Consider the following 27,982-nt stretch of genomic DNA (forward strand, 5'->3'; position numbering starts at 1 on the left):
TTCTGTTTTCTGAAAAAAGCAAATAAAAAATGGATCCATCCAGAAATAAGAGAAGGAAACAGGTCATTCTTTCCTTTTTCCATGGTCCCTGTCAAGACCAGAACACTGGGCACTGCTTTTCAGGGGTTAGAGACTTGTTCTCTAACCATCATCCCCTATTTGTGCAACCCTCCCTTTCTTTCCTCATTTCAACACCCATGTCAGGAAGTATAAAGTATAAAGGTCTTTGTGATTTGGGGTTGGGGGTGAAAGAGGGTAGGGAACCTTGACAAAAAAGCATTGCATCCTGGGAGACAAATGCCCCAAAGGTAAAAAGGCCATAGAGTCTTAAAGGCCCTAGAGTCTTGATTATCATAGAATACATTTTCAGTATAGAAGCTTAGAGTGGTTTTACACAGTGAGATCCTATTATCCTTGTAAACAGTGCAATGAAGAAATGTGCCCTGGGCTCATTGGCAATGAAGATATAGAAAGGTTAAAAATAAAAGAAAGGCAAATATTTATCAAACAAATACAAACAAAAGGAAAGCAGGGATGGAAATTTTAATTCCAGACAAAGCAGAATACAAAGCCAAAAGCATTTAAAGGGGTAAAGTTTTGGCAAGAGGTATGATCCTAACAAAGATAAACAATCACAAACATTTATACACCTAATTATGCAACATCAAACTATAAAAAGCAAAAACTGTTTTAAATACAAGGAAAAACTGAGAGTAGTACAGTAGTTTGGAAGGTATACAGAGCCTTCTCAGCTTTTTATAGAGCAGATAAAAAAATAAATAGGAAAGAGAATTAAAATGATGTAAAGAGACAAATAGAAGTTTTGTCCATTCTCAACCCATGTCCTAGAAAAGGAGATAATATTCTTCATTTCCAGAAGATTCAGCACTGAGAAGATGCTATGGATTTATCCCCATGCAGGATCAGAGAAGTTATAATCACTTTCTCCACTGTACTCATGTGATTGGAAGAACAAAATTCCATTGCAGGAGACACCACATGCCCATATTCCCATCAGCAAATTCTAGACTTGACCTTGTAAATTTCTAAAGTAGATAATTCAGAGTTCTGATTATATATTAGGTTGCAGATGCAACCTAATCCACACAAACAAATTAAGCCTGGATTAAATCTTGGACATACTCCAATTTCCACTTCACTAATCAAAAAGATGGTTCTCACTACCCAAAGCCATCAACACAATCCTGGGATGACTGGAGGTCTGTCTGATCCCCAACTCACGAGACGCAGTGGCAGGTTGGGCAAGATCTTTACTCAACATGACTAGAACTGGAAGCAGCCACTGAGTAAGAATAAATTGAGCTCTTGTTGAGCACTTGTGGCCCAAACCAGGAATACTGAGCTTGTTTTTCAAGATTAAGAAGTTCATTATCAGTAGACTAAGCCCAAAGGGTCATAAACTAGGAAGCCATCATAACAGACTAAAGGAACAGACAGAGTGTGATCAATGCTAAAGGGTCCAAGACTGTCTTGGGTTTACTGGCTTTCAGCTTAGAGTTCTGTGGCCCTGACAAGTTGATTTAGTGATGTAGTATTGTAGGAAGTATAGGTTACTGGGCATTCATGGTTAAATACAAAATAACACATCTTCTATTGCCAGGCATCTGTCAGCTCTCCCCTGCCCATGCAAGAATTAATGGAATTCAGGTCATAATGGGTAAGTAAGAAGGAGATAGCCAGGAATCCCTTTCACTATGCCCAGAATTTGAGGGTTTCATATTATGGTGTATCTACATATGCAACTGTGATTGATACAAAGCTGCAAAAGACATCTGACTCATCTATTCTTTGAGAGCACATAAGGGTTCATACATTAAATCTGTTCACAAAGAAAAATACATGGGATCTATTAGGTTACCTGTTTATCAAAATTTACTATATTGCACTGATTTGCTGGCTGAGAAGGAAAAGCCAATTTGCATGGCTCCTGTCAGTAACATGTGGTTTGGAAATGTTATGCATTCCAGATACACTTTGGGTAAACTGGAGGATCATATCCTATTTCTACTGGTTTGCATGCATGCATATAAAACTTATTTTTCCCACAGTGCCACACAAAAATAAGTGAAGAACTAGCAACAATGATCACAATTAATCAGCTTCTTTGTCAAAACTTTACAGCTGTCATGGTCAGGGAGATTCCTGTCCCTCAGGGACAGAGAGGCTGTGAGTTCTACTTTTTTGGTTGGCTTGCTCAATTCCGTTCCTCAGAGAATTTAGAGGTCAAGTCTGTGACTTTCATTCAACACAGTTTCTGAGCACCTATGTTGCACCACACCCTCTGCTAGACACTGAGAGATACTGAGCAGAATTCCTTCTGTAGAGAGCTCAGAGATTTTTTGGGAAAGAACAAGTAAGGAAATAGTTACCACCCCAGTGTGATAACTGCTTTTGTTGAGTTGGGGATATGTACTATGTCCTATGGAAATAAGGAGGGAGTTCACAGAAAGCTTCACAGAAGAAGATGAATCCTGGTGGTGAAGTGTGATTTGAAGTGAAGAAGGGCTGTAAGGCATTCAAGAAAGTAGGAATATTATGTGCAAAGACATGAAGCTCATCAAGAACACATGTTTCAGGGACCTGAAAGAAATTCTGTATGGCTTAGGGCAGAAGTAGAGACAGTTGAGAAAATACTTTGAAAATACATGACAGAGAAAAGCAAGAATTTTATTAAACAACATTATTTTAATCATCTACATTCTTATGTTAACATTTGAAGGTGCTTGCTCAACTGAGGTTTAAAAGTGACAGATGAATAGTTAACATTACACCGCCCATTAACCAGACTCTAGCCCTCACTGTTTTACTGTTTTGCCCTACCTAGCACTTAGAACTGTGCTTAGCACATAATTAGTGCCCAATAATATAAACTACTGTTTACTGGTAGGTTGTCTCTAAGATGGTGGCCAATGCTTCCCACCAATGCATGTGGGCTGGATTTATTGACATACTTGTAATGAATAGAATATGGCAGAAGTGGTATGATGTCACTTCCAATATTGTTATAAAAAATTTGGCTTCCTTCTTGGGCACTCACTCATGTGTTCACCCTCTCTGGCCATCTTTCTCTCTTGGACACTGGGTGCCATGTCATAAGGACACTCAAGCAGCTCATGGGGAGGCCCACACGGTGAGAAACTGAGCCACACCTATGTGAGCACATCACTGCTAGCACCTGTGGGAGTCAGCTTGGACACACATCTTTTGAAATCTATCAACAGCCACGTAAGTGAACTTGGAAGTGAATTCTCCAGCTCCACTCAAGCCTTGAGGTAACTGAGTGCTTGACCAACAGCTTGATTGCAACCTCGTAAGAGGCCCTAAGCCAGAGACACCCAGCTGTGCTGCATCCAGAATCTTCACCCACAGAAACAGTATGATGTTGTTGTTAAGCCACTTAAGTTTTGGGATAATTTGTTACATAGCCATAGATAACTAATATACCATAATAGTATTGTCTGCTCACCAGGCATAATCAGGGCTGAGTTTCTGGTTTATGCGGTTTGGTCATGGTGATGCCAGAGCTCCTCCGTGGTGATGGAGCATTGCCTGAAACCCCAGCCCTTATGGCCAGGATCTTGACCTCCTGACACCCACTCCCTGAGGGAATGGACCCTGTTACCTGCTGTCCCACTCAATTAATTTAGACCAGTCAGAGAGTGATTCTTGCCCGGATACAACACAGATTATTGTGTTTCCAGCGCTCCCTTCCTGACCAGCACAACCTCATATACACCCACACGTGAAGCACAGTCACCATGCTACACATTACTGAGAGTCCAGTGATCCTCATGGGCACCTCTGTCTGGATGATGAAAATCACATATGTCCACAGAAAGAGAGATGTTGCAAATGTATTCCTGATTTCTATATGGAACCATAATTGATTATAGGACACATCTTAAGAAACTAATTGTTAAACTTGCTACGTACATTATCCAGGTGGGAACAAGTAGATAAATAGACATTGCTTAGGGAACACTGGCAGAGAACTTTTGGCAGTTTATATAACAATGTTGATTTGAAGTCAATGGTTTTATATATAAAAAAAGATTTTAAGACTTTGTAAAGATGTTAAGTATTTACATAAAAATTATCTTCAGCTAAGAAGAGCAAAATATAAAACCCAAAGGTATCTTCTATAACTTGTTCTTTACTTGCTTTTCTGTCTTTTTAGCATTTTCTAGACCCATTTTCAATTAGTGATTGAGCACCTATTGTATACACAACATTATATACCTAAATGATAGCAGTACAGCAGTACATCACAGCCAGATCACCACCAAAAAAAAAAAGAAAGAAAGAAAGAAAAGAAAAGGGGGGACTTTGTACCTCTGTCCCTGATGATTCTGCCCCTCATGCTCAGGGATGCAGTTATTGGAAGCTGAAGGGCCGATGTGGGAGGATGTCCTTAGGGCCACCGCTGAGATGCCCACCAATGGGGATGAGAAATTCAGCAGCACTGAGGTGGTACGGTGGAAAAGGACATTTGGGTGATGGGTCACATTGATAAACAGTGGGTTATGCTTGCACGACAGTTCATAGGTTCCTGAAGAGAAATAAGGGACAAATAAATATTTTTAATCTGCTCATCTAGTACCATGTTGCCCTATCTACTATTCATTTTGTCCTCTCAATAGCTGTGTGATATAGGCAAGTTTCCAAGCAATAGGGGAGACAAACTTATTCCTAAGTCTACTGGATTGCCCCTTAATGGCCCTAAAGGGATAACTGTCAAACTCACCAAGAGAGTGGTTATTTCCACTGACATCAGTCAAGTGGAGGGTCACTGTTGGCCGCTGATGTTCCCCAAGGGCCAGACCATCAGACATCAGGAAAACGAAAATTGCTGCGGCCACTCCTGGTCTATTGAAACACACCTAGGCATAAGCATACACAAACACACACATATATATATGAGCCATTATTTCCATGAGATTTTCAAAGCGTATGTTATACTATTTTTCTTCTCAAATAAAGCACCACTTATAAAATAAGAGCTTTCTTCTCTGTTACAAATGGAAAAATATGGAATAGTCACAGAAAGGTATTCAAGCACACACCAAAAGCCTAGATGAGCTGCAAAGAAGATAACTTTCAGCTACTGAGCTTTTTTTTTTTTTTTTCTTTTTCTTTTTAACTTGTTCTGGGATTGCTTACTTCAACTGTCTTATTTTTACTTGGGCCTACTTTCATTAAATTTCTCAAAAAGATCATTCAAAACGATCATTGCTGGAGATAATAAACCACCACATAACCAACTGGTACCCACTGATCTCCAATGTGAGAGAAGTGTACAAGATAATCACCAAATTAACATCTAGTAAAGACTGCACTAAGCACTAATCTACCATAGCTGGTTGTCCTTTACTCATCTCCTCATCCCGCCCTTAAAACTGTCATCAAAACCTCTTACTTAGTATGTGAAATAAAAAACACAGGAAAGAAGCTATTGCAGAGTCTGTTGTGTCCGAGACTAGAAGCTGCCAAGCTGTTGGTTCTTATGCAGTTCTCCTGGTGCCTCAAGCATATATATATATATATATATGTATATCCCTGTCCATGGCTGGAAAATGAGCCAACACCGAGGCACCAGAAAATGTGGTTATTTATAAGGAATATCCCTAGATGTTTAGATGACTAACACTAAAACTGACTTTCAAAGTAAGCTGTAGACATTTTGCCCCTGGAAATCCTTTAATATGAAAGAAAATGTCTCAGAGTTTGGGGAATGAACAAAACGATCTGGAGAACTTATTTTCCACTATGAAATTATTTCATGTAATAATTCAAGTTTTGTTTTGTGTTCATGGAGCTCAACATAGCTCTTAATTTTGGTTGAGAATACATCCCCACCTTCCTTCGTGTTACATGTCTTAGAATCTGGTATAGGGCCTTACAAAGTTCTGGGTGCATTTCTCTATCCTTTTACTCAGTTTACAAGAGTGATGAAGCCCCAGGAAAAGTGACCTCAGTGTTAAAGCAGGGTACATCTAATGGCAGGGACCTCCACTAAAAGGGGGGAACAAGAGAGTAAAACATGTTTTCCATTTTAATGAAAATTCTTCCTTGTCCGCAGACTGATTTCTTCTGGGTCTTGGCAGCACGATTATAGAGTGTCCATTTGCAATGCTGGCAGAATTAGGGTGATTTTATGATTTGCCGTGGTCAAAGTAGCACAGCTCTCCATTTACCCTCTGCTCGTTTGCGGGAGAGACCAGCCACAGTCTCTTTTTACAGTGTCTTTTTTCCCCTTTTTTATTTCCCCTCTTTGAAGTAATAAATATTTCTTCATAACTCAGAAGCCAGACTCAGGTTATGGCTTGCAATGAGGTCCTTTGTCTATGGCTGGATGAGAGCTAGACATGAAACACATCCCAAGGTAACCAAGCACCTAACTCAAAGCCCTCAACTACAGCAGCAAATGACATCAAAGTCCCCTAGGAGCTCCCACAACCTCTTCCTTTTCATACACCACCAAAGAGTTCTGAGTAATGGCAGAAAGTTTGGGGTTGTTTCCTGAGACAGGAACAGACAGGGTCCAAACAAGTACCTGGTGGCTTTGCCCCAAACAGGCTTCAAACCTGAAAAGTGGGGTAGCTTCACAGAGGAGAGGAAAGCTCAGCCTTCCCAGCTTTGTTTTGCTTCCCAATTAGACACCATCCACCTGAAACTAGTTAGTAGATGTAGATCTTATGATGTGGAGTTCTCTGTCCTGAGGGCCCATGTCGAAGACCTCTACCTCATTTGCAGCTCCTAGCAATATCCCTCTTGGCTCCGAGGGCCTTTGGATACCAAACCACTTTGGATTTCAAAGTCTGCTGGTGGCAATGTGTCTGTGCCTTGATTTGTGAGAGGCAGGTGTGCCACGATTTTCAGGTCACGCCTTAAGCCGGAAAACCACCACAGGTGAGACTTAAAAGAAGAGGAATATTGGGCCACACAAAACAAAGAGAGATAAGGGTTTGATGAAAGTACAGGATACCCAAACTTGGGAATTTCCTCTCATAGTGACACAGGAAAGGTAGCCAAGTTCGAGCCTCATCTGTGCACCAGTATGTCTCACAGAAGCAGCTAGAAGCTCAGGAAATTACAAACTCTCTTGTACAACTACTGGAGCCTCAAAAGCAGAGATTAGAAAAAATACAAAGGTAAGAGGGAAGATGGTAGAGTAGGGAGCTCCAGCACTCAGTCCTTCCACCAAAACTATTATCCAATAGGCAGAAGCTGTCTGAAACAATTATTTTGATACTCCAGAGACCAGAAGAACATTGTACAGCATGCAGGGAAGAGCAGGAGGAAGAGGCTGATAAATTATGGTTCAGAAATGTAAATTGTGCTCTCTGCGCAGTGGCTACAGCAGCCCATCCCCCACTCTCACAGCAGGCTGTCCTGGAGTCCAGTTCTTGGGGCGGGGGGGGGCAAGCTGCTGCTGACAGAAAGGGACATAAAAAATCTTCTTTCCCTAGAACAGGGATCACTGATCATTGATCACAGCTTTTGATTAACGAATTCAGATATCTGGGTCCCAGCTCTGAGGGCAGCCATTGTTTCAACCTGCTCCAGACAGAGGCAGTAGTGGAGATTTAATGATGCAGGGCTTTCGCAGGGCAGCAGGAGAAAGCTGAAGGGCTGCATTTGCTGGGTAGGCTAGGAAAGTTCACCTTTGGGGGAGCTGTCAGAGAAGTTGTTTGTGCCTTTCTTGACATTTTCCACAGGACACTTTGGAGGTGGTCTATGCCCCCTTTGTGGGTCCCCGGACCTGTTTTGTCTGGGAAAGACGGAGTTGGGGAAGTCCTCCCTGGGATGAACCTGCTCCCAGGAAATGCCTTCTGGGCAAAAGCAGTGTAAAAAGCTATGGAGGCTGACAGTCTGGGACAAAGGCCTGTGGGTTGCAGATACCCCTGACAGGGAGGTTGCTCCCCTGGGAAACAGAGGGGTAAAGCAAACTTCTTTAAAGAGGGGAACTCCAAAACAACTAACAAGCAAAAACCTAGGACAAAGCAGAGGCCCAGTAAGACAGGGAAATTCCTGCACACTGCATTCACCTTGGGCAGATCTTCCTGATAAAAGGGCTAAAGCTCAAGAAAATATCTGTTTTATCACCAGCTGGTTACAAAACCAAGAAACAGACATCCCAGGGAGTAAACCGCAGAGTTAACATTTTAAAATATTAAAATATACAATGTGCAACAACAGAGTACAAGATAAAAAAATAGGACATGGCCTACCCAAAGGAAGAGGATAAAAATACAGACAACACCAATGAAGAAGACAAGAATGTGGCATACTGAGCAAAGACTTAAAAAAAAATGATCTTAAAAATGCTTGGGGAGATGAAGGAAAGTACAGGGAAAGAACTACAGAATATCAGGAAAACAATGAATGAACAAAAAGGAGTTTAAGTAAAGAGATAGAAATTTTAAAAGGGAACCAAACAGAACTACTGGAGTTGAAGATCACAATAACTGAAAAGAAAAATGTCCAGGAAGGTTTCAAGAGCAGATTGGAGGTGGCAGAAGAAAGAATCAGTGAACTTGAAGACAAGACACTTGAAAAGAGTCAGGCTGAGGAGCAGAAAGAAAAGAGAAATATTGAAAGCAAAAATAGCATATGAGAGCTATGGAACATCATCCACACCAATATACACATTATGGGAGTCTCAGAAGGAGAAGAAAGTGAGAAAGGGGCAGAAAGAATAGTCAAAGAAATAACAACAGAGAACTTCCCAAACTTAGCAAAAGGGTTGAATATGCACATCCAACAAACTCAGGGCATACCAAATGGGATAAACATGAAGAAAAATACATCCTGTGTGCCTGTTTGGATATATTATGTTCCCCCCAAAGCCATGTTCTGTAAGGCAATCTTGGGGCAGATATATTAGTCTTTTGATTAGGGTGGAAACTTTTGATTGTTTCCATGGAGATGTGATTCACCCAACTGTGTGATACTTTTGATTAGATTATTTCCATGGAGGTGTGGCCCTGTCCATTCAGGGTAGGTCTTGATTAGTTTGCTGGAGTATTTAAGAGAGAAGCTAAAAGTTGACACAGATCCAGATGCTTGCTGACACTTACAGATGCCTGGAGATACAGACACAGGATGTTTGAAGATGCTAAGCTAAGAGATGAAGCCCAGAGTTTGCCCCAGAGAAGCTAAGAGAGACCCAGAGTTTGCCCAGAGGAGCTAAGAGAAACCCAGAGACCTTTTGGAGAGCACCATTTTGAAATGCAACCCAGGAGCAAAGCTACAGCAGACACCAGCCAAATGCCTTCCCAGCTGATAAAGGTGTTCCAGGCACCATCAGCCATCATTCAGTGAAGGTATCTTCTTGTTGATGCCTTAGTTTGGACACTGTTATGGCCTTAGGACTATAATTTAACCCAATAACCCCCATTATAAAAGCCAATCCAATTCTGGTACTTTGCATTCTGGCAGCGGTAGCAAACTGGAACATCCTGTCATATATTTATTACATTACCAAATGCAAAGGACAAGAAGAGAGTTCTGAAAGCTGCAAGAGAAAAGCAATGTATTGCAGACAAGGGAGTCCCAAAAGATTGAGGGCCAATTTCTAATCAGAAACCATAGAGGCAAGAAGGCAGTGGTTTGAAATATTTAAAGTACTGAATGAAAACAGTGGCCAGCCAAGAATTTTAAATATGGCAAGATTCTTTCAAAAAAATGAAAGAAAGGTTAAGAGTCTCAGCAAAACAAAAGCTGAGGTAGTACATCACCACTAGACTTAACCTATAAGCAATGCTAAAGGGACTTTCTCAGACTGAAACTAAAGGACACTAGACAGTGGCTCAAAGAAGCATAAAGAAATAAAGACCTCTGGTAAAGTTAACCATTTGTATAACTATAAACACCAGTATTATTGTATTATATTGTTTGGAATGTAACTACATTTCTTACTTCCTACAGGTGCTAAAATGCAAATGAATAAAATGCAATTATAAATCTAGGGTTTGGGAACATACATTGTACAAAGATATAAGTGGTAAACTGTACAAAAAATGGTGGGAGGACAGAGAAATATTGGAAAATTGTATGTGCATGATATTGAAGTTAAGTTGGCATCAAACCAAATATTACTGTTATATCTTTAAGGATGTTAACTTTTAATCAGATGGTAACTACAGGGAAGACAGATGAAAAATAAATCTGGATAGAAATGAGAAGGCACTAAATATGGTATAATAAAGAAAGTACATAAATATACAATTAGGCTGTAAAGGAGTTGATTGACAAAAAGGTATAAGACTTATAAAGACTAGCAAAATGACAGAAGAAAGATCTGTATTATCAATAAAGACTTTAAATGTAAATGGATTAAACTTTCCAGTCAAAAGGCAGAGATTGGCAGAATAGATTAAAAAAAAAAAGCATGACCCAACTATATGTTGTCTGCAAGAGACTCACCCTAAAGTCAAAGACACAAGTAGGCTGATGGTGAAAGGATAGAAAAAATATACCATGCAAGTAGTAGCCAAAAGAGATGAGGTAGGTATACTAATATTGAATAAAATAGACTTTAAGCCAAAGACAGTTACACAGGATAAAAATGGCCATTATATACTGATAAAGGGCACAATTCAACAGGAAGACCCAACAATTATAAATATATATGCACCTAACAGCAGAGCCCCAAAATATATGAAGCAAATATTGACAGATTTGAAGGGAGAAATGGATGGTTCTACATTAACAGTAGGAGACTTTAACACACCACTGTCAATAATGGATAAAACATTTAGTCAGAAGATCAATAAGGAAGTACAGGGACTGAATAATACACTAAACTAACTGGACCTAACAGAAATATATATAGCACTGCACCCAACGAAAACAAAATACACAATCTTCTTGAGTGCACATGGATCATTCTCCAGGACAGACCATAATTTGGGTAACAAAACAAGTCTCAATAAATTAAAAAATATTGATATATATGCTGGTTTGAATCTACTGTGTGCCCCAGAAAATACCACATTCTTTTAATCCATTCTTGTGGGGGCAGACCTATTGTGGATGGGACTTTGGTTAGGCTATTTCAATTGAGATGTGACCCAGCCCATTCAAGATGGATCTTAATCCTTTACTGTAGTCCTTTGTGAAGAGGATAAAAGACAAAGAAAGCCCAGAGAGCTTAGAGAGAAACACACTGAGAGAAACAAGCAAGGACCCACAGGAGTTAAGAGAGAGAGTCACTGAAACTGCAAATATTGCCGTGTGACTTCCCATCTGACAGAGGAACTCCAGATGCCAACAGACTTTCTTCAGAGAAGGTATCCTCTTGCTGATGCCTTAATTTGGACACTTTCATGGCCTTAGAATTGTAACTTGTAACTTAATAAATCCTCTTTGTTAAAAGCCAACCCATTTCTGGTATATTGCATTCCAGCAGCTTTAGCAAACTAGAACAAAATCATACAATGTATTTTGTCCAATCACAACAAAACGAATCCAGAAATCAATAACAGAAGGAGAAAGGGAAAATTCACAAATATGTGTAAATTAAACAACATACTCTTAAACAAAAAAATGGGTAAAGAGGAAATCAGAAGCAAAATTAGGAAATATCTTGAGGCAAATGAAAATAAATACAGCTTCCCAAAACTTATGGGATGCAGCAAAAGCAGCTCTGAGAGGGAAATTTATAGCTCTAAAGGCTTACATTAAAATAGAAGAAAGACTCCAAATCAGAGGCCTAACCTCAAAACTGGAAGAAATACAAAAAGAAGAGCAAACTAAACCCAAAGAAAGCAGATAGAAGGAAATAACAAAGATTAGAGTACACATAAATGAAATAAAAAACACACAAACAAAAATAAACTGAATCAACAAAACCAAAAGTTGGTTCTTTGATATGATCAACAAAATTGACAAACATTTAGCTAGATTTAGGGAGAAAAAAATAGAGAGGATACGAATAACAAAAATCAGAAATGTAAAGGAGGACTTCACTACAGACCCCACTGAAAGAAAAAGAATTATAACCGGATACTATGGAAAGCTGTATACCAATAAATTAGATAATCTGATGAAAAGTACAAATTCTTAGAAACACACAAACTACCTATATTGACTCAAGAAGAAATAGAAGATCTCAACAAGCTAATTACTAGTAAAGTCATTGAATCAGTTATCCAAAAACTCCCAACAAAGAAAAGCCCAAAATCAGATGGCTTCATGGGGGAATTACACCAAACATTCCAAGAAAACTTAATTTCAATTTGCTCAGATTCTTCCAAAAAACTGAAGAGGAGGGAACAGTCTCTAACTCATTCAATAAGACCAACATCACCCCCATACCAAAGCCAGACAAAGATACCACAAAAAACAAAGAAAACTACAAATCAGTATCTCTTATGAATATAGATGCAAAAATCCTCAACAAAATACTAGCAAACCAAATCCAACAGCATATTAAAAGAATTATATACCGTATCAAGTAGGATTTATTGGTGGTATGCAAGATTGGTCCAACACAGGAAAATCAATTAATGTAATACAGTACATTAACAGAATGAAGGGGAAAAAAACAGATGATCATCTCAATAAATGCAGAAAAGGCACTGGACAAAATACAGGACCCAAAAACACTTGGAACACTAGGAATAGAAGGAAATTTCCTCAGTATGATAAAGGACATATATGAAAAGTCCACAGCTAACATCCTATCTTAATGGTGAAAGACTGAAAGCTTTCCCTCTAAGATAGGGAAGAAGACAAGGATGCCCACCATCACCACTGTTATTCAACATTGTATGGGAAGTTCTTTCTAGAGAAATTAGGCAAGGAAAAAAAAAGCATCCACATCGGAATAGAAGAAGTAAAACTTTCCTTACTTGCAGATGATATGATTTTACATATAGAAAATATTGAAAAATCCACAACAAAGCTCCTGGAGCTAATAAAAGAATTCAGCAAAATGGCAAAGTACATGATCAATATCCAAAAATCAGTAGCATTTCTATACACAAGCAATGAACAGTTGGAAGAAGAAACCAAGAAAAAAATTCCCTTCACAATAACAATTAAAAGAATCAAATGTGTAGGAATAAATTTCACCAAGGATACAAAGGCTTGTACACAGAAAATTACAAAAATATTGCTAAAAGAAATTAAAGAAGACCTAAATAAATGGAAGGTATTCTTGTTCGTGGGTTAGAAGACTAAATAATGTTACTAATCCAATTCTACTCAAAGCAATCTATAGATTCAATGCAATCCAAACCAAAATTCCAAAAATCTTCTATGCAGAAATGGAAAAGCCAATCAATATATGTATATGGAAGGGTAAGGTACCTCAATAGCTAAAGCCATCTTGAAAAAGAAGAATGAAGTTGAGGGACTCACACTTTCCGATATTAAAACTTAGTATAAAGCCACAATAATAAAAACAGCATGATACAGGCCCTAGAACAGACATATAGACTAATGGAATAGAATTGAGAGCTCAGAAATCAACCCCCACATTTACTGACAACTGATTTGTTACAAGGTGACAAAGACTACTCAATTGGCAAAGAGCAATCTCTTCAACAAATGGTGATGGGAAAATTGGATCTCCATACGCAAAAAAAAAAAAAGGAGGACCCCTACCTCACACCAAAAGTCAACTCAAAATGGATCAAATATCTAAATATAATAGCTAGAACTATCAAACTCCTAGAAGAAAACATCAGAAAGTGTCTTCAGGAACTTGTGTTAAGCAATGGTTTCTTAGATTTTATACCCAAAGCACAAGCAACAAAAGAAAAAATAGAATGGGACTTCATCAAAGGACTTTATCATGAAAGTAAAAGTAAAAAGACAACCTACACAATGAGAAAAATATTTGGAAACCACATATCTGATAAAAGATTAATGTCCAGTATACATAAAGAAATCCTTCAACTTAACTTCAAAATAACAAACAACCCAATTTAAAAAATGGGCTTGAACAGGCGTCTCTCCAAAGAAGATATACAAACGGCCAGAAAGCACATGAAAAGATGTTCAACATCATAAGCCATTAGGGAAATGCAGATCAAAACCACAACAAGACACCATTTCACACCTATTAGAATGGTTGCTATTTGTAAAAAAAAAAAGGAAAATAATTTTGGAAAGGATGTGGGGAAATAGGAACACTCATTCATTGCTTGTGGCAGTGTAAAATGGTTCAGCCACTATGGAAGACAGTTTGGTGGTTCCTCAGAAAACTAAGTAGTAGTCCCGCTACTAGGTAGATACCCAAAAGAAGTGAAAGCAGCGACTTGAATAGATATTTTCACACCAATGTTCAGACTGGCATTACTCACAATTGCCAAAAGATGAAAGCAACCCAAGTGTCCAGCAAACCAATGAATGGGTAAATAAAATGTTGTATATACATACAATGGAATATTATTCAGCATAAAAAGAAGTGAAGTCCCGATAAGCGTGGCATCATGGATGAACCTTGAAGACATCATGCTGAGTGAAGTAAAGCAGACACCAAAGGACAAACATTGTATGATCTCACTGATTTCAAACAATTATAATAAGCAAACTCACAGAGTCAGAATCTAGAATACAGGTTACCAGGGGACAGGATAGGATATGGAATGGGAAGTTAAGGCTTAAAATGTGCAGGATTCCCATTTGAAAAGACGGAAATGTTTTTGTAATGGATGGTGGTGATGGTCACACAATATTGTAAACCCAGTTAGCAGCAGTGAAATACATATCTGAATTTAACTAAAAGGTTAAATGTTAGATTGTATATATGGTGACAGAATAAATTTTTAAAAATCCATGGAACTGCACCACACAAACAATGAACCTTAAGTTAAATCATGGACTTTAATTAATAGTACAAATATGAAAATGTGCTGTCATCAATTGTAATAAATGTTCCACACCAGTGCAAGGTGTTGTTGGTGGTTTGGTATATGGGAATCCTGTATTTTATGCATGATTGTTCTGTAAACTCACAACTTCTCTAACAAATAAATTTTTTTTTACAAAAGAGAGAAATTAGGATAAGGTTACCAGGAACAGTAAATGGGAACAAGGGTGGAAGGGGGAAATATGGAGTTAATAATTAATTGGAATAGTTTCCATTTGGGTTGATGGAATAGTTTTTGCAATGGACAGTGGTGATGGTAGCACGAAATTGCGAATGTAATTAACACCACTGAGAAAGCAGAGGCTAGTCTGAATCTGAACATATGTGCAAACTGATACAAGCAGGGGTAAAGAATTGAGTGATTCCATGGTTTTGGAGGGACAGCTGGTCAAGCAGAAGTCCTGGGTTTGACCCTTGGATCAATCCTTACTAGCTGGGTTAATCCAAGAGATCCATCTCTCCTCTCTGGGCCTAGGAGTCCTCTTTCTCTCATCTGTGAAATAGAGATACTGCCTACAAGGCTACTTTAATCATTTGAAAGCACAAAAAACAATACATAAAAACATTCATATATATAGTATTTTAAATTGGCATTTGTAGATATGTGAATTGGTACTTCACATTCTGCTTCTATAGAAACTGGCAATATGCAAAACTCTGTATTTCTACTTTATAAATGGAACTTATGAAAAAATATATTGTATACACCTAATTCTTTTAATAGACTTCAGAAAATTCAGTTCAACATGTGTTTATTGAAAACCTACTATAGCCGTACATGTAGACTGAAACTTCTAGAAGCGACAGTGCAATTAGAAAACTAAAAGTGTGTTTCTTATTCAAAGATGGCATTTTAAAATGTTGATCTTTCCACAGCCAAACCACAACTATTTAAAAATATATAATAGTCCAGACTATTTTTACTTTAAATTAAATAAACAATGAACTTTATTTTCCAAGAAGTGAAAGACAGCTAGCAGCTGAAGCAGAAGCTATGGCAACACAAAAGCTATACTTAGACTATGTCCGTGTCCCCTCTGCCATTGCAAGTGTGATGATCCTTTAATCACCACACCAAAACGCATGATGTGGACAGCCACCCCCTTCAGGACAAAGCTCACCGGATGGACCTCCCAGGGCCTACCAAAATGCCAACGAGAAAAAGACAAAGTGCTGGAAGGTCAAAAGGATCTTTAGCTCTGCCTGTAATGTTTTATTATTTGTTTTAACAAGGAAACTACATTCATATATTGCTTGGGAAATTGCAAATTAACTTGTCCGTGGCTCTTACAAAGAATAAAAACTATAGCCAGATATTAGGAATGAGGCAAGGTCTTTTATAAAGGTAAGTGTTTCTTTAGGACTGAGGGAACAGTCAAAAAACAGAGGGATTGCCAGTGAAATGAGCTCAGTGACTCCATCACAAAATGCTTTGAAACTAAGAGAAAGCATGGATTAGGGAGAGAGAAAGACAGGAAGTGAGAGAGGTGAATAGATGAATAGATATAGACTGATTGGCAGGCAGACAGGGAAAATAAGCCCTGTACATTTAGTTGCTTTTTCATCCGAAGGCTGCACATTAACTACCGGATTTAACCTCGAGCCACTGGTGAGGGGTAAGATTGAAAGAATGTTTCCCTAATGTAGAACTGTTTGGGCTTAAGAAATCCCTCTTCAATCTGCCTGCTGGGCAAAGACATACTTAATACATTCCCAAGCCAAGCATTTCAACTTCCAAGTCATCTTTTGTAGTGGTCACTTGATAGCAGACCCTGAAACTACACCACAAACTTGAAAAGAATCTTCTCCGCAGTTTTAAGATGTTTTTGGTTAGTAGCTGGCTTGTTGCTTTTTCTGAGCCTTTCCATTTTCACTCACTGATGGCACTTCCTGATTCCAGAGGGAAAAGGGGAGGCCCTTGAACAAGAAAAATGGGCAGGCACTACATTCTGTTTGTTCAGAACTTTACAGTTTACCAAGCATGACCACGTGCTTTGTTGGAGCCTTCAACAAGTTCATTGGTTTATTATTTGAGATTTGAAATTTGTTAGACTATAAATAGCCCCTGGCTATAAAGGTTATATCACAGAATTAGAAACTAAGATTCTGAGAGCTTAAAGTACTTACTACTAGGTAAGTACTAGAGAAGAAGGACTCAGGTCTTCCAACTTCTATATTCTTCCCACTGCACCAATGGTTCTTAATTTGAGGTGAGCAAGAAATCAGATAACTTAGAAAATTTGCTGACACTTGGAAATTTGTTGACATTAGAAAAATGAAGCCACATAAGCACCTAGACATAAACACTTTATGCTATTTTACGGAGCTAAGAAAACCCTTTAAAACCCATCATAGTCCAATGGGGGAACAGTAGAAATCAGATTAAGAACCTTTGCACTCTTGGTTGAACCATATGCCTTTTTTGGTAAGTGAAAAATTATCAAAGATTGGCAATTTTATATGGTTCAACCTAATAATATTTCTGTCTAGTAGACTTCAGAAATTTCGACAAGAAAGAAGTTAACTCTCAAAAGTTTCAGGGGATCTCTCACCTGGAGCCCAAATCTAACAAAGGGAGCTTTTGAGACAAACAGTCTCTTCCCGCTGGGCTGTCTTAGTTCCCTCCATGCTTGAGGATGTGAGTTAAAATGGGGAGGGGGATTTGAGCTAATTTGAACCTGGTTTAAGTTCATTCTCATGTCCAAGCCCCTGCCCCTCTGGGGGTTGGTCAAAACCCCACTGATTTCCTTCACATTACAAGGCAGGCTATAAATACCAGGAACTTACATGATTCTTATTTCAGAAGAGGGAGGTCAGCTTGCTATTTTGTGAAATAAATAGGGAACTGCCATTATCATGCCCACAGCCCAGGGGGAGACATTGGAAAATGTATCATTTGGCAAGTCAGTGGAAGAGCTTGGACCAGAATCAGCCCACAGGCTCAATTCCTTCTAAGCGAGTTTCCCCAAACTGTGATTTTAGACAAGGCTAAGTCTGCAGAAATACTGTGGCAGAAGAACCTGTGGAATCCAGAACAAGGGTAGGAAGGAGACAAACCCAAATCTGGAGCGGATGTTGTGGTGCATCACCCAGATGCCCTCCTTCGCTACTAAGGCACTCAGTTCACGGCAGAGTCTTTTTCCAGAAATAACCTTCAGAGGAAGAGGGACTCAGATTCCTTTCACAAAGTCTTGCAACTTCCCTGGAGTCAGGGCGGGATGTCTGATGCCTTTTTCATAGGAGTGAGTGGTACACAATGTGGGGCAACTCTAAAGGACCATCCTGTATTAAAATTACACTCCTCCTTTCATCCAATCCTTTTTCTTTCACTTCCCCATAGATATTAATCCCAAGGCACTTCCCACTAAACTTTCTGCATGCAAATATTCATCTCATATTTGCATGCGAGGAATGCCTCTCAGATTTGTATCACCCTGGGGAAACCCCACTTAAGACAAAGTCTGAAAGCGAGAAAAAATGTTATGGAAAGCTGGAGAAGGTTCTCTTGAGAACAAGAATGTGTAAGTGAGGGGATAAACGAGTTTACTGCAGAGCTGAAAAAGCTTCCATCCTAGTTGGAAAAAAATTCCTGTCCCAATTATTCATGCAACTTAGAGTCTGTTAAATTGTCATGCCTGAATCCTGCAAAAATTAAGTGGGAAATGAGTGCACTACCCTCTGGGAATAAACTGTTCAGCCACAGGGAGGTGGAAGTCCTTTTCCAATGCACTAGGCTACTTTTTCAATGAAATGAAAATCGTATACACAATAGTAATCTTTACTTTTGCAGCATTCCCAGAGAATGCAAAGATTCATGTAGATTAATTTTCCAAACAATAGATTTTTTTTTGAAGCATAAGAACTTTTTAAAAAATTTCAATTATGCATCTAGAAATAATTGCAGTATATTTTAGGAATTATTTTGCCCACTTAAGCAAAGAATCCTGAACTTAAGTGAGCTTTCACTTGATGAACTGGAAACATCATTTGAACATCAATTATTTTACCAAACTCTAAAATAACAGTCCTCTAAAGCAGTGCTCCTCAAACCTGAATGTGCTTACAGATCACCTGGGGATCTTGTTAAAATGCAGATTCTGATTCAGTAAGTCTGAAATTCATAAATTCTAAGGAGCTCTCAGGTGATGCCCGTGCTGCTAGCTGCCAGTCATATTGTAAGTAGCAAGATTCTAAAGGCATCAGTTCTGCCACATTTTGAAGGAATTGATAATCCCTATTTTATAGAAGCAATTTCAGAAAATAAAAAGAAGGAAACTGCCCAACAGATTTTATAAGGCTTGTATAATCTGAATACTGCCAAGGGCACTATATAAAAAGGCATACATAAACTAATTTCACATTAGAAATACAAATGCAAACATCTAAAATAAAAGATTAGCCAATAAAATCCAGCAGCATATTTAAAATATAATATACAATAAATAAGTAAATTACCTCCACAAAGGCAAAAATGGTTTAATAAATATCTTTGAAAAAACTCTGCGATTCAATATAATGATGGATCAAAGGAGAAAAAGTCACAAGAATTGAAGCAAACCAACAATTTGACCAAGTTCCACTCATATATGGCGGTATGTTTATCAAGAGACAGAAGAAATGATCTAAGCCTTATTCTAAAATTTATGTTAAGACCTAATATTCCATCATTTATTCATGTATTCACCAAACATTTTTGAAGTTTACAATAAGCAAGCTTAGTGCTCAGTGCTCAACATACAACAGTGACTACTCGTGGCCTCTGCCCACAGTCTCAGAGTTCTTGAGTGGAGAGACTGGCATGTAAACAAGTACAATGAAGTCTACAGGCATGATGATAGAAGTGTGTGGTGAGGAGGCACCTAGGAGGAAGCAATCAACTGTACTAAGAGGGCTTGGCAGAGAATTTCAGGAGAGGCTAAGTTTTATACAGGAAATGATCCCTGAGCTAAATCTTAAATGACGTCTATGTGTTTCTTGGGTAGAAAGATTAAAGAAAGCATTTAGAGAGAAGGAAAAATATAAATTCCCTACCTGGAATGTTATGGAGACATGAAAACTTTGCATGTTCCAGCAATTAAAACAATCTCTTATGACTAAAGAGATTTATGTGTCTGTGTGTGTTTGTATACGTGTGTGTATGTGTAGAGGGGTATAGAAGATGGTAGAAATAGAGGGATTCAACTGAGATAAGGTTTATCTCTATCTTCTCATGTCCAATTAGTTTCCAAGTCCCTTTGAGTCTATTTTAATTTTCCTGTATCTGTAGCACATGACTTATGACACTCTATCTTCTATAATATTTGGGTAAATATGCCCACTGTACTGTATGTACCTTAAGGGTAAAGATGGTGACTCATTGATCTTTCAATCTTTCCACAGGACAATATTTTGTTCATATTAGGTATTATTTACTGAGCAGAATTAAAAGCAGATTTTGCCATGGTGTGAAAATAAAGTGAATGTCCATAAATACCTTTAGTATTTACTGGAAACCTGATTTGGAGTAGGAGTTAGCAAACTACAACCTGTAGGCCAGTTCTGACCTCCCACCTGTTTCTATTTGGCCTATGAGCTAAGAATGGTTTGTGCATTTTCAAATGACTGAAAAAGTAAAAAAGAAAAAGGATGTAAATAATGTGAAAAATATATGAATTTCAAATTTCAGTGTTCATAAATACAACTTCATTGGAACACAGATATACTCCTTTGTATATTGTCTATGGCTGCTTTCATGCTACAACAGCAGAAGTAAGTAGTTGTGACAGAGATTGTATGGCTTGCAAACTCTAAAATATTTATTATCCGGCCCTTCTAGAGGAAGGGCCATGGTCTTTAGAATAAGATGGATATGAATTTGAATCCCATCTATATCTCTTATTAGATGTATTATCTAAAAGGCTTACTATCTCTGAGTTTTAAGACCATTTCTAGAATGAGGGAAATCATATCTCTGATAGAGAATTTGTATGAGATTAATAACTGTATCTGGCAGAAAACAGATATCAATAAATTTCAGTTTCTTTCCCTTATGCCTCTGTTAGAGATTTTTATCTTTGAAATTAAATCAATTAAATATGTATTGCATTCTCTGTTTAAGATTTGAAATCAGTATTTGGCTAGTTGAACCCAAACCAAGAAAGGGAAGGAATTATGGTTAACAGTATTTGGGCTTTATGCAGTAAGGGTTTCCAAGCAGTGGTCCATAATTTATAACTGATGTGGAGGTCTCTGGCACTTAAATTACTGTAAGCATGTGATGGTTTCTGTTAGGATTGCTAACCACTACAGCCTGAGTGAGACCATTCCAAATCGGCGACATTTTAGAACATGAAGATGTATGTGAACGTATGAATTTGCATATGTTGATGGGCAACCTGTGAAACTACACAAGTGCTTATTGAGTAGCTGCTTCTCAAATTGCTTCATTTGTTGTCTATATTGTTTAGATTCAAAGCACTTCCCAGGAGGATCATAACTTCTGTTTCATTCTCTATCACCTAATTGCACCTAGAGTTTACAATGGTAAGTAAGTCCTATGAACTTATAGAAGATAGTGTCATAAATCATGTGGTAAGTCCTATGAACCAGATTCATAGATACTTTGTCTTTCAAGATTGAAAAGAATCCAGTGAAAGAACACGTTTTAATTTGTTTTCTTGCTCATGTCACATTCCTTTTCTAACCCTAGTGCTTAGCTCTAGGTTTCGCATATTGCAGATGATTAATGAATGCTGATCGAATAAGGCAACCTAGTCAGGGGAATAAACAATGGGATTAAAGATAAAAGTCAGGTGGTGTGAATTTGAACCTCAAGTTTACCATTTCATTCTTGACTGATGTGGAGAAAACACGTTGAGTCTTATTTTTTTCTATGGGATTTATTTTCTTCAAGTGTAAAATTAAAAAAAATAAATACCTACCTTGACAAACTTTTACAGGGCTACTGTAGGTACCAAACAAAGATGTGCATAAGAATGTACTCTGTAAACTTTAACTGGCTTTAAAATGGACTTATTCTTCTAGGCAATAATGAAAAGAATCCATATTTTATACTGTGTAAGAGAAAATCCTTATATTCTTGGCCTATTGACTCAAGAGTAGAAGAAAATAAAGAAAACTAAGAGAGACAAGTTATTTTAGTAAGTGTGGACAGAAATGATAGCAAATTTTATTGGCTAAGTAGCATTTTAGTAAACCAAGGATTTGGAAGGATATTTTGAGGACTGATGTTTTCCAGTACAGTTGTTGCTCACTTGTGCAATAAGTTGGTCTCTGATTCACTGCATACAAACCAAATGTGTGTATCAAATCAAGATTAAAGTGTACTAGAAAGGAAACCAAAGCCTCAAATCCTGCAATCCTCAGAAAACTTTAGTTAAAAAGATGAGCCTTCTTATTTTCTTAGCCACTTCCAAATTTATTTGGTATCATATGGATTTGTGCAAACTAAATTTTTTAACATGTTTTATAAAGTAACTTAATTTTTCAATGACATTAGCGATCTTTTTCTTATTTATGGACATGGAACATTTACAAACATTGGCAATATGCTGATCCATAATTCAAGGTTCAACAAATTTCAAAGAATTAAAATCATACAGAATATGTTCTATGACCACAGAAGAATCTAGCTACCAATAAAAACAAAAAATATGGCTAGAATATCCCCAAATGTTTGGAAGTTAAGCAGTACACTTAAAAATAATTCAGGGATCAAAAAAGAGAATTCAATGAAAATTAATATGCTGGAACTGATGATGATAGAATTAAGACCTGAAAACATGAGATATAGCTAAAATAATTCTTAGAAGGAAACTTGCACTCTTAAATGCATTTATAAAAAAGAAGAGAGGCTAAAATTAGTTATCGAAGCAGCATCTCAAGTTAATTGCAAAAAAGAACAAGTTAAATACAAACACAAAAGGAAGGAAATAATGAAAATAAGAGGAAATACACAAAGTGTAGAAAATAAAAATACCCAGAAGTTGGTTGTTTGAAAAGAATAATAAAGTAATAAAATTTATAAACTCTTAGTAAGACTGAACAAAAAAATAAAAGAGAGAAGACAAATTAACAATAGCATAAGTGATAAAACTCTTAGAGATTCTGGAAATGTTAGAGATGCAATAAGAGAATATTATGAAAAATCTAATGCCAACAAATTTGAAATTTTAGAAGAAAAGTTGAACTTATAAAAATTGACCTAAGAAGAAATAGAAAACCCAGATTTTTCAGTATTTATTTTTAAAATTGAATTCTTAAAAAATTTTCCCCAAAGAAAATTTCAAGTTCAGATAGCTTCATCATGACTACTTCCAAAATTAACACCAACCTTACAGAAAATCTCCAGAGAACTGGGAAATAAAGGGACTTGTTTTAGGAGTCAAACATAACATTGATCATAAAACCTGACCAGATGTTAAAACAAAGGAAGGTTAGAAGGCAAGCTCTAAAAAACACAAATAAAAAACACTTTCTGCAACAGAATCCAAAACTATTAAAAAGGATAATACAATACCTCCAAGATTTTTTTTCCAGGTATGTAAAATTGGTTTAATACTTTAACAGAACAAAGGATAAAATTGTATGATCATCTCAATAGATGCAGAAAAAGCATTTGATAAAGTTCAACTCTCTTTACTCAGCAAACTAAAAAATGTTAAGAGAAATTAAAGAAGACCCAAATAACTGGAAGAATCAACATTTTAAAGAAAAAAAACTTTCTTCAAATTGACTTATAGATTCAGCAAAATGTCAATCAAAATTGTGTCACTTTTTTTTTATCCTTTGTGTGGAAGTTAAGCTGATTATAAACTATAAATGAAAATTTAAAGGATCAAGAATAGCCAAGATAACAAGGGACAAATGAAAAAAATTGTGGGACTTGCATTATCAGAGGTTAAGACTCATTAAAAATATAGAGTAATTGATATGGTGTGTTATTGGTACTAGGATAAACAAACCAATAGAGAAAAATAGAGAATCAATAAACAGATTTCCACATATATATTGTCAGTTGATTTATGACAAAGGTGACAGTGCAGTGCAGTGGGGAAAATAAATTTTTAGTTTGGGAGAAAAGATCTTGATCCCTACTTCACACAATACACAAAAATTCCAAATGGGTTATAGACCTAAATATGAAAGGTAAAACAATAAAATTTCTGGGAGGAAACATTGGAAAGTATATGGGGATAGGCAAATATTTCTTAATCAGTACAAAGGAAGCACTAACAATAAAGGAAAAGATAGGTAAGTCAGACGTCATTAAAATTTAGAACTTCTGTACATCCAAAGATCCATTAATACTAAAAATGAAAGCCACAGAGTACAAGAAGATATTAAATAACACATAACTGAAGAAACTTTATATTCAATATGTGTAAAGAAATCTTATAATTTAAGAAGAAAGTGACAGAAACCCAATAGAAAAATTGGCAAAAGAATAGAATATTCATTAGTCATCATGCAAATGCAAATTCAAAACATAGAGAGATATCATTACAGAATGGCTAAAACTGTCTTAAAATAATAAGCATTGGTGAAATGTGAAGCAACTGGAACTTTCATAGACCTCTGGTGGGAGAGTAAATTAGTACAACCACTTTGGAAAATTATTTGGCGTTATCTACTAAAGCTGATCATCTGCCTACCCATGAAATGTATAGTAATGCTTATAGCAGAGCTATTTGTAATAGCAAAAAACCGGAAATAACCCAAATAGTCGTCAATATTAGAATAATAAATAAGTTGTATATTCATACATTGGGATGTTACATAGTAATGAAATGAACACACAACTACCTAATGAGGCAACATGGAGGAATCCCACAAATATAAGATGAGCAAGAAAGAATCAGACACAAAAAGTACATACTGGAGAATTTTTCATATAAAGTTCAAAAATAGGCTAAACTAATCTATGGTGACAGAAGTAAAAATAGTAGATTCCTCTAGGGATAATGGCTGGGGAAGAGCATGAGAGTGTCTTTTGGGAGTGATGCAAAACTCTATTTCTTGATTTGGGTCATGGTGAGCAAGGTGTTCACTTTGTAAAAATTCATTGAGATGTACATTTTTTACTTGAGCACTTTTCCGTATATATTCATTAAAAATAAATCTAAAATTAAAAAGAGGAGAAAATAAATTCAAAAACTAAAACTTTGAAATAATAAAGCAAATTTCCTGACTAGCCACACATTATCATTTTACGCACGTGCACACACAAGCTATCTACAGACTTCACGAAAAACCACTCGGACCACTTACTTTGAGCCAAACCTCATCTTCTCTCTCCAGGCTACCTTCTGGCTGTTTGCTTCCTTCATCCTGAGGTCTTTTCCCACTGGTGACACAGGGAAACCAGCCAGTAAGGGGACGGTGTTCAGGTAAATCTGGGTGGTATGATGTGCAAATCTGAAATACATTTTCAACCAAAAATTAAGTGATGAGTGATAAGTAAAGACAAAGAAACTCTCCAGCACAAAACCAAAGTTTTCTCTTTCTGAGTGTCTAATGATTGCATTATTGGCAGAAAACTTTTTTCAGTGCAGAAGAATTTCAAGGTGCTCTCCATTCACCTCAAGATATAACTTGCCAGTGTAGAAAAACACGCATGACAGCTCTCAGTCAACTGGTGGCCCAGAAGTCTTCACCAAAGAATCGTCCTGACACATCTCAGGCAGCTACTCCCAGGGCTAGCCCCAGAAGTCTGCGCATGATGATGGTAGTCCTCGCCATGCAGGACTGGCTCACCCCAGGAGGGAAGCTGCCAAGTCAGGGAACCACTAAAGTATCAGGTGGATAAAGGAGCCAGGGAGTGAAACTGCAGGAAATTTCCCTCACTTCATTTAGGGAAGACAGACAGACTAGACTCAGAGCCACTTCGGAGAGCTGCCACTAACCCAGACTCTCCCTACTTTCCTAGATTCCTGTTGCTGGACATGACGGCTTTTAAGGAGAAAGGTGCCAGCCTTAGCCTGTGGGAGTGTGCCAGACACAGCTATGTTCCCTTTCTTATTAACAAATCCTAATTTTATTCAAGGTGACAGCATATCCAGTTTCAAACGCTTACCTCCTCAGACTTCCTTACAGTTCGGGGTGATAAAGTGATTGGCATCTGGACAATCAGATGTTGCTGGGAGTCTATTTAAACTTCCAGAAAAGCTGTTATTTTCCCAATAAAAAGGAAAAAAATCAGATAACTTTGGCTTTTCCTCCTCCTCCTGCATGAAATGCTGACTACACGTCTAGAGGAGCAGCAGCCACCTTATGAACATGAGGAGGAAAGCTGCAAGCCAAGGATGGAAGAGCTGGAAGCTAGAAGAAGTTTGGGTCCTTGAAGAGTTCCTTGAACCAGAGTTCCAAACACAACTGTTGGCTCAATTTCCTTGGGGATATCTCCTCAGATCTAAAATCTGAAGATGATTTCATCTCTGCCTAAAGTACTTCTGTGAAAGGACTATACTGACTACTGTTATGAGAATGGAAGAATTTGGCAATTGAAGCATTTGGAATGGTACCCAAGACAAGAGCCATTAATTTTCTTTTTGGTATTCAAATATAATTCATAGAAGTCACTGGTATAGCATCTTAGAATCCTCAGAGGATCTCCTATCCATGTAGATAGTATTCAGGGAAAACTTAATACCTAAGGATTTGTCTTTAGTACTTAATTCTAGGATATCGCCAACAATAATAAGATCTTAAACTAAATTAAAATTTGATATTTAACATATATTTTTAAATTTTATTTGATCCTTGTAATAAGCCATTGAATTAAATGCAAAAATTATGATAACCATCTTATGTATCAGAAAACTGGGGCCCTGAGAGATGAATTGACTTGCCAAACCTCTTCATAATAGTACTGGTAATATTGACGGATCTAGTAATGTAACTCATGTCTTCTGACTCTTTGCTGCTTCACTTTCTCTTTTAAAATAAATTCTCCCAAATACAAAGTAAAAGTGTAATTTCTGATATGCATACTTAGAAGTTAAATATTGAGATGCTTGTGTATACCTTGGAGCCAGCTACTGCATAGCCAAAATTGTCTTAGAGGAAAACTGGTAAGGGTAAGGGAAGTGGGTAAGATTGAACTTTTACTCTTGAAGGTTTTCATTCAACATTATTTTGTTCTGAGTTCAGTAAGAACTAAATTTTATGATAAAGTCAGGAGAGAAATGCAATCTCCCGTTGTGCAACTCAGAGAGTCTCTTGACAATTTTGTTCAGCCTTGACCCTAGTCATCTGGCTTAACTTACCATGGAATGAGGTTCTCCAGTTACCAAGGAAACAGGACATTTCTTCTTGTTTTCATGTGAGGAGTAAGCTTGGGTAGCCCACTGATCCAAGAATCCTTTGGGAGTATAGAGGCCACAGTCTAAGATGTTGGTTTCCTTCTCAAAAGGCTCACAGATGCCATCTCCCTCATGTATGTAGCACAGGCTTGGTTCCTCTGCCAAGAAGCATCATATGGGGAGTGATTGTTTGGTAAAATAGAAAGAAAAAAATAAAGGAGACATTGTATGACACTTGAAAAAGTGTTTTTATAAATTTCATGGAAAAAATACTTAACATGGGAGAGTTCACAGCATTTCTCCTCAAACTCACTAAAGAGAATCCTATAATTGCCAGCCAGTCACTGCCCACCTCAAACAACAGATGACCCCCCCCTACAAACACACACAAACATACCATTTACATGCCACATACATCTAAAGAGGAAGGATCATTTTTCACTGGGAGAGACGTAGTGACACTTATATAGCAAAGGCTTGATAAAAAGGGATGGGGAAGACTGGAGAAGAAGGAACAGGGAGAAAAATGCAGTGGAGGATGAAATTTTAAGGAATAGTTGCAAGAGATACCTAGGGGAAGATGGGGATATAAGGGAAGTATGTTAAAGAAGGGGAATTTAAATAAATGATGTGATATATTATGCATTTGGATCCCCTTCATGGTTTTTGAAATACTGAAGTATTTGAGGTGTTTTTCCCCCAATCACATTTTGCTGTAAATTATGTTTCTTCAACTGTGTAAATGCTTTACAACTGGGTCATATGATTCCAGGTT

At 37.4% G+C, this 27,982-nt stretch overlaps 1 protein-coding gene across 1 annotated transcript in view; it reads right to left on the reverse strand.

Moving 5' to 3' along the window:
* Positions 1–27,982, reverse strand: part of PAPPA2 (pappalysin 2) — a 289,990-nt gene that overhangs the window by 120,045 nt on the left and 141,963 nt on the right. The window contains exons 10-13 of the mRNA XM_037806710.1: positions 27,172–27,365; positions 25,175–25,321; positions 4,766–4,901; positions 4,354–4,570 (exon numbers count right to left, since the gene is read on the reverse strand). Coding sequence (XP_037662638.1) covers positions 4,354–4,570; positions 4,766–4,901; positions 25,175–25,321; positions 27,172–27,365 — 694 coding nt within the window. The remainder of the gene's footprint in view (positions 1–4,353; positions 4,571–4,765; positions 4,902–25,174; positions 25,322–27,171; positions 27,366–27,982) is intronic.

The sequence above is a fragment of the Choloepus didactylus genome, chromosome 2 (assembly GCF_015220235.1).
Source record: "Choloepus didactylus isolate mChoDid1 chromosome 2, mChoDid1.pri, whole genome shotgun sequence".
In the NCBI taxonomy this organism is placed as follows: Eukaryota; Metazoa; Chordata; class Mammalia; order Pilosa; family Megalonychidae; genus Choloepus; species Choloepus didactylus.